At 41.3% G+C, this 12451-nt stretch overlaps 1 protein-coding gene across 8 annotated transcripts in view; it reads right to left on the bottom strand.

The window, feature by feature from the left end:
- The window catches only part of RIGI (RNA sensor RIG-I), a 49168-nt gene extending 37736 nt beyond the window's left edge, over positions 1 to 11432 (bottom strand). For all 8 annotated transcript variants that reach the window (XM_081497373.1, XM_081497393.1, XM_081497383.1 and 5 more), the window contains exons 1-2: positions 11224 to 11432; positions 4820 to 4954 (exon numbers count right to left, since the gene is read on the bottom strand). In XM_081497373.1, coding sequence (XP_081353499.1) covers positions 4820 to 4954; positions 11224 to 11329 — 241 coding nt within the window. In that variant the 5' untranslated portion in view covers positions 11330 to 11432. The remainder of the gene's footprint in view (positions 1 to 4819; positions 4955 to 11223) is intronic.
- Positions 11433 to 12451: the final 1019 nt, after the last annotated feature.

Here is a 12451-nt window from a genome sequence, read left to right as displayed (position 1 = left end):
GGGCTTTTAGGACACCAACTGAAAAAATATGTTGAGATTAAGATCATAGAAATCATGTTTGAATGTATCATGAGAACTGAAAACAACTGTAAATCACTTCCATTATTTATGATCTTTCAAAAAGAAAATTCAATATTCATTTTAGGCACCCCACATTTCAGGTGGAGCTAGTGGTAAGAACCTGCCTGCCAATGAAGGAGATGTAAGAGACTTGGGTTTGATCCCTGGGTCAGAAAGATCCCCTGGAGAAGGGAATGGCTACCCACTCCAGTATTTCTGCCTGGACAATCCCACGGACAGAGGACTACACAGTCCACGGGTCGCAAAGAGTTGGACACGACTGAGTGACTAATACTTTCATTGGGAATAAATTTGAAGTCTTATATTTGGTCTTAGTAAGACGTCTTCCTTCCAAGGTACCCCATGGACTTCACCTACAATCTCTGATTTGCCTTTCAATTGAGTCTGAATGCAGAGTTCCAAAGAAGAGCAAGGAGAGACAAGAAAGCCTTCCTCAGTGATCAGTGCAAAGAAATAGAGGAAAACAACAGATTGGGAAAGACTAGAGATCTCCTCAAGAAAATTAGAGATACCAACCAAGGGAACATTTCATGCAAAGATAGGCTCGATAAAGGACAGAAATGGTATGGACCTAACAGAAGCAGAAGATATTAAGAAGAGATGGCAAGGATACACAGAAGAACTGTACAAAAAAGATCTTCACGACCCAGATGATCACGATGGTGTGATCACTCACCTAGAGCCAGACATCCTGGAATGTGAAGTCAAGTGAGCCTTAGAAAGCATCACTACGAAAAAGCTAGTGGAGGTGATGGAATTCCAGTTGAGCTATTTCAAATCCTGAAAGATGATGCTGTGAAAGTGCTGCACTCGATATGCCAGCAAATTTGGAAAACTCAGCAGTGGCCATAGGACTGGAAAAGGTCAGTTTTTGTTCCAATCCCAAAGAAAGGCAATGCCAAAGAATGCTCAAACTACCGCACAATTGCACTCATCTCACATGCTAGTAAAGTAATGCTTAAAATTCTCCAAGCCAGGCTTCAGCAATACGTGAACCGTCAACTTCCAGATGTTCAAGCTGGTTTTAGAAAAGGCAGCGGAACCAAAGATTAAATTGCCAACATCCGCTGGATCATCGAAAAAGCAAGAGAGTACTAGAAAAACATCTATTTCTGCTTTATTAACTATGCCAAAGCCTTTGACTGTGTGGATCACAATAAACTGTGGAAAATTCTTCAAGAGATGGGCATACCAGACCATCTGACCTGTCTCTTGAGAAATCTGTATGCAGGTCAGGAAGCAACAGTTAGAACTGGACATGGGACAACAGACTGGTTCCAAATAGGAAAAGGAGTACGTCAAGGCTGTATATTGTCACCCTGCTTATTTAACTTCTATGCAGAGTACATCATGAGAAACGCTGGGCTGGAAGAAACAGAAGCTGGAATCAAGATTCCCGGGAACAACATCAATAACCTCAGATATGCAGATGACACCACCCTTATGGCAGAAAGTGAATAAGAACTAAAGAGCCTCTTGATGAAGGTGAAAGAGGAGAGCGAAAAAGTTGGCTTAAAGCTCAACGTTCAGAAAACTAAGATCATGGCATCTGGTCCCATCACTTCATGGCAAATAGATGGGGAAACAGTGGAAACAGTGTCAGACTTTATTTTTTTGGGCTCCAAAATCACTGCTGATGGTGACTGCAGCCATGAAATTAAAAGAGGCTTACTCCTTGGAAGGAAGGTTATGGCCAACCTAGATAGCATATTTAAAAGCAGAGACATTACTTTGCCAACAAAAGTACGTCTAGTCAAGGCTATGGTTTTTCCAGTGGTCATGTATGGATGTGAAAGTTGGACGGTGAAGAAAGCTGAGCGCTGCAGAATTGATGCTTTTGAACTGTGGTGTTGGAGAAGACTCTTGAGAGTCCCTTGGACTGCAAGGAGATCCAATCACTCCATCCTAAAGGAGATCAATCCTGGGTGTTCATTGGAAGGACTGATGTTGAAGCTGAAACTCCAATACTTTGGCCACCTCATGCGAAGAGTTGACTCATTGGAGAAGACCCTAATGCTGGGTAGGATTAGGGGCGGGAGGAGAAGGGGACGACAGAGGATGAGATGGTTGGATGGCATCACTGACTCGATGGACATGGGTTTGGGTGGACTCCGGGAGTTGGTGATGGACAGAGAGGCCTGGTGTGCTGCAATTCATGGGGTCGCAAAGAGTCGGACACGACTGAGTAACTGAACTGAACTGAACTGAGTCAAACCATCATGCTAAGTATCTTCTCAGTGCAAAGTAGTAAAAAGGGCAAAAAGAAATATAAATGTCAATTCCTGCCCCTCAGGGCCTTACCACCTACATTATTCCAAGGAAAGAATAGTAAGTACAATGAGAAATTTGAGTGAAAAAATTATTTCCAACTAGAATTATCTAGAAATGCTTGGCTCTAAGTTTCTCTTCAGAGAACCACCAGTGTTGTGGGCTATAAAGACCATACCCACATAATCAGCACATACGAAGCTATCACCCAGCTTAATATCTGGACTATTCCAGTACCTTTGTGGGTGTGTGTCTGCTCTCTCACACTCTTCTATCTTCCTGCAAAGATATCACTATCCGGTATTTGACTTATCACTCTTGATTTCTTTGAATAGTTGTGTGGCATATGCTCAATTCTCTAAAGAATATATGTTTAGTTTAAGCTTGTTTGAAATGTTTTAATTATATTCTTCACCAAGTGCAATTTTCTCTGACTTTTTCAAAAGTTTACTATTACATTTCTAAGTTTCACCTGTGTTGTCATCTGTAGCTATGTTCATACATCTCCATTGCAGGATAATCAACTCGTTTGAATATCACAAAACATATTTATCCATTTTCTTCCTGAAGGACACTGGGGTTGTTTCTAGTTTTGTGTCTTTGCTTGCTTGTTTTTGGCATTATTAGTTCTGTTTCTTTGCTTGCTTTGTTTTGTTTCTTTGCTAGTTTTGTTCTATTTTTGTTTCTTTGCTTGCTTGTTTTTGGCATTACTAACTGATTATAGTATGAACATTCTTTGTATGTGTATTCTGGAATATAGGTGTTAAGAATTTTTCTGGGCATATACTTAATAGTGAAACTGCTGGAGAGAAGGAGAATTGTAACTATACAAGCTGATGCCGATTGTTTTTCAAAACAGTTGTAGCATTTACACTCCCTATTGTCATCCTTAAGATTTCCCATTATTAAAAATCCTCTTCGAGCCTTTCCACTGTTGGACTTCCTAGATTTTGCTATTATGTCCCTAATTTACAACTTCCTAATTGCTAATTGGGCTGAGAATCTTTTCTCATGTTTATTAACTTTTCATGCTTCCTATTCTTTGAAGAGTCATCTTTGCTCTGTAAATATTTTTTTTTCTAATTGATTTTAAGCCTTTTAAATATATCATGGATACTAATTCTTTGGTGATAATGTAGTTTGAAAATATCCTCCCCCAGTTTGCCACTTTTTTTTTTCACTTTCTGAATAGTGTTTTTTGATAAACAGATACTCTTAATTTTAATGTCCTCAAATTTATCAGTCTTTTACAGTTAATGTTTAATGTCTTATCTCATAAATTCTGTCATACCCTAAGGTCAGAAAAATGTTCTTCTATATACTGGTCTAAAATTGTTAAACTTTTGCTATTATGAATTAAGTCTTGAATTCTTTTGACTTATTCTGTGTGTGCAAGTGTATGTGTGTACATGGAATGAGGTAAGGAAGACAAGTTTATTTGTATCCACATGGATATGAAAGTTAGGGTTTGCCTGGTTTTTAACATTATCCCATTTAAAATGGCCCAATGCAATGTATCAAAAAGCCCCTCCTTTCTGAATAATTCTCTTTTCCCAGTGATCTCCAGTACATCAGAGTTCCATAAATATATGAATCTGATTGAAGGCTCTCCATTCTATCTCAATGGTCAGTTGTTCAATACCAGGACCAGCACCACACTGTATCAATGCCTGACTTTTAATAGATCTTGATATCTAAAAAAGGAACCCCCAACCTACTGAATTCTCCTTTAGAAGTGTACTGACTATTCTTGGGTCATAATTCTTCCACATACAGTTTAGAATCTGCTTGTCAAGCTCATAAAGAAGAATGCAGGATTTTTATTTAGAATTGTATTGAATGTATAGATCAATGTAGGGATAATTGACACTTTCATGGTCTTCCTCTCCACGTGCATAGGTATATATGTCCACTTAGCTAGGACTTTGGTTTTTTTTGGCTTTGCCGCACAGCTTGCAGGGTCTCAGTTCCCCAACCAGGGATTGAACCCAGGCCATGGCAGTGAAAGAACAAAGTTCTAACCATTTGACACCAAGGAATTCCCCAGAATTTCTTTATATTTTTACAAACACCTTTTATCATTTTCTCTATTCAGACTCCACACATCTTTGGCTAGATTTATTGCTAAATGTATTATAACTTTTGTTACTATCAGAAATGGTATTTCATTTTGGATTACATTTGCCATCTTTCCCAGTGGGTGGAAATACAACTAATTTGTGTATACTGATCTTATATCCAATAAACTTGCTAAACTGTCCCATTAGTTGTAATAACCTCTCTGTAGATTCCTTTGGAAATTTCAAGTATGCAGTTATAGCATCTGCCTGAAAATAGTCTTTACATTGCCTCAGATTAAGAGACATAAACTAAATGTGGATACTTATAAACTAATAGAATTTCACCTTTACAGAATCTTTAAACAGTCAAGTAATATACTCTGATTTGTGAGTAAAAAGAATGAACTAACCTGCTTGGTGAAGGGCATCCAAAAAGCCACGGAACCAGCCTTCCTCCTGGAGCTCCAATAGGACCTGGAGGAAAAGTGAGGCAGCCTCCATGGGCCCCTTGTTGTTTTTCTCGGCCTGAATATGCTGCACCATATCTACAAACAGAGGCAAGAGGGACTCATCATACTGCAGAACTGCTAATCATTAGAGGTAAAACCACTAATCATTGGAAGGGTTGTCGGATCTTCTCAAACGGGTCTGGGGATTTACAGCAATGGAAGGAACTGCAGGAAAGCAGCAAGTTCTCTGTCTTGATCAATCATACCCATTCTTCACTACCCCCGACCACTACCCCCAGCCTCTCTGGAAACTTCTCCTAGTCTGTTGTGGAAGTCTGGACACACGCTGGAGGGCAGTCCTTAAGAAAAGGAGTTTCTTAAAGATATCTGCAAGAGTTTCCCTTTAACAAGTGAGAAGTCATGGTAGCACCAGGTTAGGTAGGAAAACCATGGCTTCTTCTAACATTTGAAAGTTTCTTGTTCAAAAGTCTGAATTAATCGCAGTTAAAAAGGCGTGAGGGATGACAGGATCACTCTTGTCATCAGTGACAATTACAGTGGACACAGCAACCAGCAAATTTGGAAAACTCAGCAGTGGCCACAGGACTGGAAAAGGTCAGTTTTCATTCCAATCCCAAAGAAAGGCAATGCCAAACAATGCTCAAACTACCACAAAACTGCACTCATATCACATGCTAGTAATGCTCAAAATTCTCCAAGCCAGACTTCAACAGTACATGAACCATGAACTTCCAGTTGTTCAAGCTGCATTTAGAAAAGGCAGAGGAACCAGAGATCAAATTGTCAACATTCGCTGGATCATGAAAAAAGCAAGAGAGTTCCAGAAAAACATCTACTTCTGCTTTATTGACTATGCCAAAGCCTTTGACTGTGTAGATCACAACAAACCGTGGAAAATTCAAGAGATGGGAATACCAGATCACCTGACCTGTCTCTTGAGAAATCTGTATGCAGGTCAGGAAGCAACAGTTAGAACTGGACATGGAACAACAAACTGGTTCCAAATCGGGAAAGGAGTATGTCAAGGCTGTATATTGTCACCCTACTTATTTAACTTATATGCAGAGTACATCATGAGAAACTCTGGGCTAGACGAAGCACAAGCTGGAATCAAGATTGCTGGGAGAAATATCAATAACCTCAGATATGCAGATGACACCACCCTTATGGCAGAAAGTGAAGAAGAACTAAAGAGCCTCTTGATGAAAGTGAAAGAGGAAAGTGAAAAAGTTGGCTTAAAGCTCAACATTCATAAAACTATGATCATGGCAAACAGATGGGGAAACAGTGACAGACTTTATTTTTGGGGGGCTCCAAAATCACTGCAGATGGTGACTGCAGCCGTGAAATTAAAAGACACTTGCTCCTTGGAAGAAAAGTTAAGACCAACCTAGACAGCATATTAAAAAGCAGAGACATTACTTTGTCAACAAAGGTCCATCTCGTCAAGGCTATGGTTTTTCCAGTAGTCATGTATGGATGTGAGAGTTGGACTATAAAGAAAGCTGAGTGCCGAAGAACTGATGCTTTTGAACTGTGGTGTTGGAGAAGACTCTTGAGAGTCCCTCATACTGCAAGGAGATCCAACCAGTCCATCCTAAAGGAGATCAGTCCTGAGTGTTCATTGGAAGGACTGATGTTGAAGCTGAAACTCCAATACTTTGGCCACCTGATGCAAAGAGCTGACTCATTGGAAAAGACCCTGATGCTGGGAAAGATTGAAAGCAGGAGGAGAAGGGGATGACAGAGGATGAGATGGTGGAATGGCATCATCAACTCAATGGATATGAGTTTGAGCAAGCTCCGGGAGTTGGTGATGGACAGGGAGGCCTGGCATGCTGCAGTCCATGGGGTCGCAAGGAGTCAGACACGACTGAATGACTGAACTGAACTGAACAGCAACCAGAGTTAGAATAAACAGAGGTCCTTTCATGGTCCTTTTTCCAGGCTTTTGCTAAGACATGTAAAAAAATTAGTAAACAGAAATCACAATTAAATAGTCAGGAGACCAGAAGGGGGCGCTCTCATGCCCTGTGACCATAGCAGAGCCCAACAGGAAGAAGTCAGACTTCTCTTCTTTCCTGGCAAGGACTGAGCCAATGAAAAGCCACCACAGCCCCTCCCAGGCTCCTTTTCTCCTCTATAAAAGTGTTCTTCCTTTGCCCTACAGGGACCTGCATGTGGCTGCCATGATTGCAGAACCCAGATTGCAGTTCTATGCTGATCCTGAAAAAATCTGTCTTTGCTGGAGAAATATCTGGCAGTCTATTTATTTCAGGTCCACAGATGGTAGGAAATAAGGTAGTAAAGAAAAAGCAGAAGGAGCTAAAGAAAAACACAGTGAGTCCAGGTAACAGACAACTATCCACCAACCAACTGGTGGTCTTACTTATTTTTCACAGTAACTCCATGTCTGGGCTGATAACCAAACCGTTACCTTCGTATGACCTGACATTTGATAATTTTCCCCATTGTCGAACTGAAGCGAAGTCAGTCGCTCAGTCGTGTCCGACTCTTTACGACCCCATGGACTGTAGCCTACCACGCCCCTCCATTCACAAGATTTTCCAGGCAAGAGTACTGGAGTGGTTGCCATTTCCTTCTCCAGAGGATCTTCCCGACCTAGGGATCGAAGCCAGGTCTCCTGCATTGTAAGCAGACACTTTACAGTCTGAGCCACCAGGGAAGTCCTATTGTCAGTGGGATGTAAATTCCAAGGGAGTAATTCCAATTGTCTGGCAGGTTAACCTCTGTATTCTCAGAGTTTAGAAGACCTAGTACTCAATGTACACTTAACAAAGGTATGCTGAATGAATGTAAGAAGACAGGAAGGAACGCCTCTCTTTTCTGCCTAGGTCTCAGCAACAATGAAACAAACGCTTTTAAAGTATAAAATTCAATGGCTTTTAGAGCTGTAAATCCATCACCACTATATAATTTTACTGTCTTTTTATTACTGTAGAAAGAAATCTTATACCCATTAGCAGTCATTCCCCATTTCCCCTATGGTAACTATGGATTTGCCTATTTTGGACACTTCATATGAATGGGATCATAGAGTATATGGTCCTCATGGCTGGGTTCTTTCACTTAGCATAATGTTTTCCACATTCATCCATGTTGTAATCATGTATCATATTTAATCCTTTTCCTTGCTGAATAATATTCCATTTATGGATACACCAGTTTTGTCTATCTATTCATCAGTTAATGGGTATTTAGGTTTCTACATTTTGTCTTTTATCAACAGTAATGCTATAGGTGTTCATGTACAAGTTTTTGTGTGGACATATACATTCATTTATCTTAAGTACATATACAGCTAGGCACAAGATTGCTGGGTCTTAAGGTCACATTCTGGGGCCTGGGGTTAGTATTTAACCAAAAGAGCTGACAAACAAGGGGTGAGGAAGGAGAGAGAATTTAATCAGTATAACAGAAAACAGAAAAAGTGAGGTGGAAAAGCAAAGAGTTTATGTGATAAAATACAAAGAAATGCACAGGAAAGATGTAAACCAATCATATAAAAACAGCTGCCTATGGGGCAGGACTTGAAATAAAAACTCTATGGTATTGTTAACATTCAAAAATAAGATAATATTATACACAGTATTTTTCAGCTTGCTTTTAAAAATTTATTTATTTCTGGCTGCACTGGGTCCTCATTGCTGCGTGGGCAGCTCTCCAGTTGCAGAGAGTAGGGGCTACCCGCTCGCTGTGTGGAGGCTTCTCACTGCTGTGGCTTCTTTTGTTGTGGAGCACTCTCCAGGCATGCAGGCTTCAGCAGCTGTGGCAGGTGGCTCAGTGGTTGTGGCTCCCGGGCTCTAGAGCACAGGCTCAATAGTTGTGGCGCCTGGGTTTAGTTGCTCCCTGGCGAGCGGGATCTTCCCGGATCAGGGATTGAATTCATGTCTCCTGCACTGGCAGGCAATTCTTTACCACTGAGCTACCAGAGAAGCCCTCAAGCTCACTTTTTAAACTTACCTTTTGGGGTTTTTTTGTTTTGTTTTATGAGGGGTTTACTGTCTTTTTTTTTTTTTTAAGGTTTATTCAGGGAGATACATAATACTCCACAGAAACGTTTGATATTTTTATTGTGATGTATTATAACTATAATTTAAATATATATTAAAAAACCATCCCACCTATGCACTCCCATAAGCACACTATGGTTTTCCATCACCGCACTCATCACACTTTATTATCTATTGTTCAGTTACCTGACGGAGAAGGCAATGGCACCCCACTCCAGTACTCTTGCCTGGAAAATCCCATGGACGGAGGAGCCTGGTAGGCTACAGTCCATGGGGTCGCTAGGCTACAGTCCACGGGGTCACTAAGAGTCGGACACGACTGAGCGACTTCACTTTCACTTTTCCCTTTCATGCACTGGAGAAGGAAATGGCAACCCACTCCAGTATTCTTGCCTGGAGAATCCCAGGGACGGCGGAGCCTGGTGGGCTGCCGTCTATGGGGTCACACAGAGTCGGACACGACTGAAGCGACTTAGCAGCAGCAGCAGCAGTTACCTGACTTCACATATGCACTCTAATCTCAGAGCAGAACCATTCCTATCGATCCTTCATTTCCTAAAAAGATGCTTCCTATTAACTAATATGTGTAGTAATATGTGTTAATGCTAGCCAGTGCTAGCCTAATGCCTGACACACACCTTAACTGGCGCTAAGTTGCTGGTTATTAAATCAATACACGAGTACATGAAAGAATGGGATTCATATCATTGTTAGTGTTTCACACTTTGGAGGATTCCTTGAAGAGACAGATGTCTTGTATGGCTTACATTCTTCAAGGGCCCCAACTACTCTGCGGTCATTAGGATGTTATTTTGTTATTTCTCTCTGAGCATAGCTACAAAGTGGGAGTCCTTTGTGTTGGTGGCATTCTTTCACTCCTCACTCCACAACCTGTGCTTTGGTTTTACATAGCAATTAGCACTCAAGTTACCTGTCTGCTTTCATACAGTTTCCAAAAACTGCATCACATCAGGAAAGTTATGTAGGCGTTTGGAGCAGACTCTCTTTCACCTCAACTCTTTCCAGGCACCCCCTCCCTTCTCTTCTCTCCAAGCCTCTGCTCACCTCTGGCACAAAGTACCTCAATACAAATCTGTAAAATGGCCATTATCCATCATCATGGGACTCATATGCTGTGCAGAAACACCTGAATTGAAGTCTAAAGCCGTTCACTCCAGTGAGTCTTGCTCCTCTCATAATTTGAAAAGATACAGGCACCCCAGTATTTATTGCAGTACTATTTACAGTAGCCAAGACATGGAAGCAACCTTGATGTCCAATGACAGAGGAATGGATAAAAAAGATATGGTACACATATACAATGGAATATTACTCAGCCATAAAAAAGAAAGACATAATGCCATTTGCTGCAACAATGGATGAACCTAGAGATTATCATACTAAGTGAAGTCAGACAGAGAAAGACAAATATCATATCATATCACTTATATGTGGAATCTTAAAAATGATACAAATGAACTTATTTACAAAACAGAAACAGACTCACAGACTTTGAAAACAAACTTATGGTGATCAAAGGGGAAAGGTGGGGGAGAGAGATAAATTAAGAGTCTTGGATTAACATATACACACTACTATATACAAAACAGGTAATCTATGGAGCACCTACTGTATAGCACCGAGAACTCTGCTCAATATTCTGTGATAACCTATATGAGAAAAGAATCTGAAAAAGAATGGTGTAGGTAGTATATATAGGTATAACTGAATCACTTTGCTGTACATGAAGCTAATGCAACATTGTAAGTCAACTATACCCAATATAAAATAAAAATAAAATTTATAAAAGTTTCCAGTTATTTGCTGATAAGATCCAGATCTGGCAAAGTGAGTCTCAACTGCTTCCCGAGTATAGCACTTTCTTATCATTTGTGTACTTCGGTTCTCACCTGTCTCCACCAACCCCTTGGCCTTTCAAGTATTTTAAGGAAGGGCTTATATCTTATTCTGAATCTCTGATGTCAGCGCAAAGACCAACACAGTAGACAGACACAACTATTAGTAGAAATAAATAAAACGGACAGTGACATGTTTCCCCAGCTTTAAGTCTAAACAAATGCGCAGCTCTAAGCAAGTCATTTCACTTCCCTGGGACTCAGTTTCCCCATGTGGGCCTCCAAGGGCTTCTCAAACTCTTGACAATCCTCAGTTTAAAATATTGCGAAGATTTTGCCACAAACCCGGCGTTAACTGTATTGATTGAAAGACCGGGATGGGGGGTGGATGGGGAAATAAGAAAGAAGTCCCGAACTGTTTTCTTGCCCCAAGCGGCAGGCGGCAACCACTCACCGTCCCTAAACCAGGGGGTCATGTAGCTCAGTATGTAGGTAGGGTCCAGGATCTTCGTGACATAGCCGCGGAAGGCGTGCAAATTCCGCCGCTGCTCCGCCGTCATGCCGGCCGCTCCGCTCCCGGCGATCCCCTGCCTTGCCTGCGCTCCGCTCCGCTCCGCTCCGCGGCGAAAACACAGCTGTGAGCCGCGAGAAATTTTCCTAAGTGAGCGCCCAGCGCGGAGGCGGAGCTTCAGGAGAACCCCGGCAGCGGAGGAAAAATCGAAACTGCAACTAGCGGTGGGGGCGGGGGCGCCAGGTTCCGGGATCGGCCCCCGGGCCCTGCGCGGTTTCGTTTCCTCACCAGCTCGCGGATCCCGAGGGACCCACGGGGAGCCCTGCGAGTTGCTCTCTGGTGTTCACTTCATCTTACTTTCTGGTTTGCTTTTAGAGCCGTAAAGTTTAGATACGATAAAAATGCATAGATATTAATTTATAACTCTATGAGTTTGGGGAAATGTATGCGGGTGTAACCACTTTGCCCAGGTTGTCTGGCTCCTGTGGTCTAGTGTCTTAACTTTACAGGAAACTGTCACCTGTTTTCCAAAGTGGCCATCCCTTGGTGCCTTCCCACCTGGATGTGAGAGAGCTTCAGGTGATACAAGTCCAGGAAATACACACGTTGGTCAGTTTGTTGTTCGCTTGTTTGGTTTGGGCTTTTGCCTGGTATGAAATAGTGCATTATTGTCAAATATATGTAGTCCAAATATCCTCTCCCAGTCTGACTTACATCATTCTCTTTAAGGTGTCTTTTAAGCATAAATTTATTTTGGTGAAACCTAAATAAATTTAAATAAATAAATTAATTTACCAGTTTTTTCGTTGTTTACTGCCTTTTGTGTCCTCTTTGGTGAATCTTTGCCTACTCCAAGGTCATAAAGATAGTCTGTGTTTTCTTTTAGGGTCTTTGTGTTTTCAGCTTTTACCTTCAGGTTATGGGTATCTCTAATTTTGTTGTGGTAGGAGGTAGGGGTCAAGCTTTCACTTTTTCCATACTTGTACTTGTTTCACACAAACTATTTCCTGGAAAACTTTTCCCTTTGAATAGGCTTAGCACCTTTCTAAAAAAATCAATGGACTATGCACTATTTCTAACTTTATTCTGTTCTAGTTATCTATTTGTTGATAGTGCTTTTTTTCTCTCTGTAAAGACTATATTGGGACTTACCTGGTGGTCCAGTGGCTAA

This window comes from Giraffa tippelskirchi, chromosome 1 (genome assembly GCF_054371585.1).
Source record: "Giraffa tippelskirchi isolate mGirTip1 chromosome 1, T2T-mGirTip1v1.2.pri, whole genome shotgun sequence".
Lineage (NCBI taxonomy): Eukaryota > Metazoa > Chordata > Mammalia > Artiodactyla > Giraffidae > Giraffa > Giraffa tippelskirchi.
The sequence above is the reverse complement of the archived record's forward strand: the minus strand, read 5'-3'. Positions and strand labels throughout refer to the sequence as shown.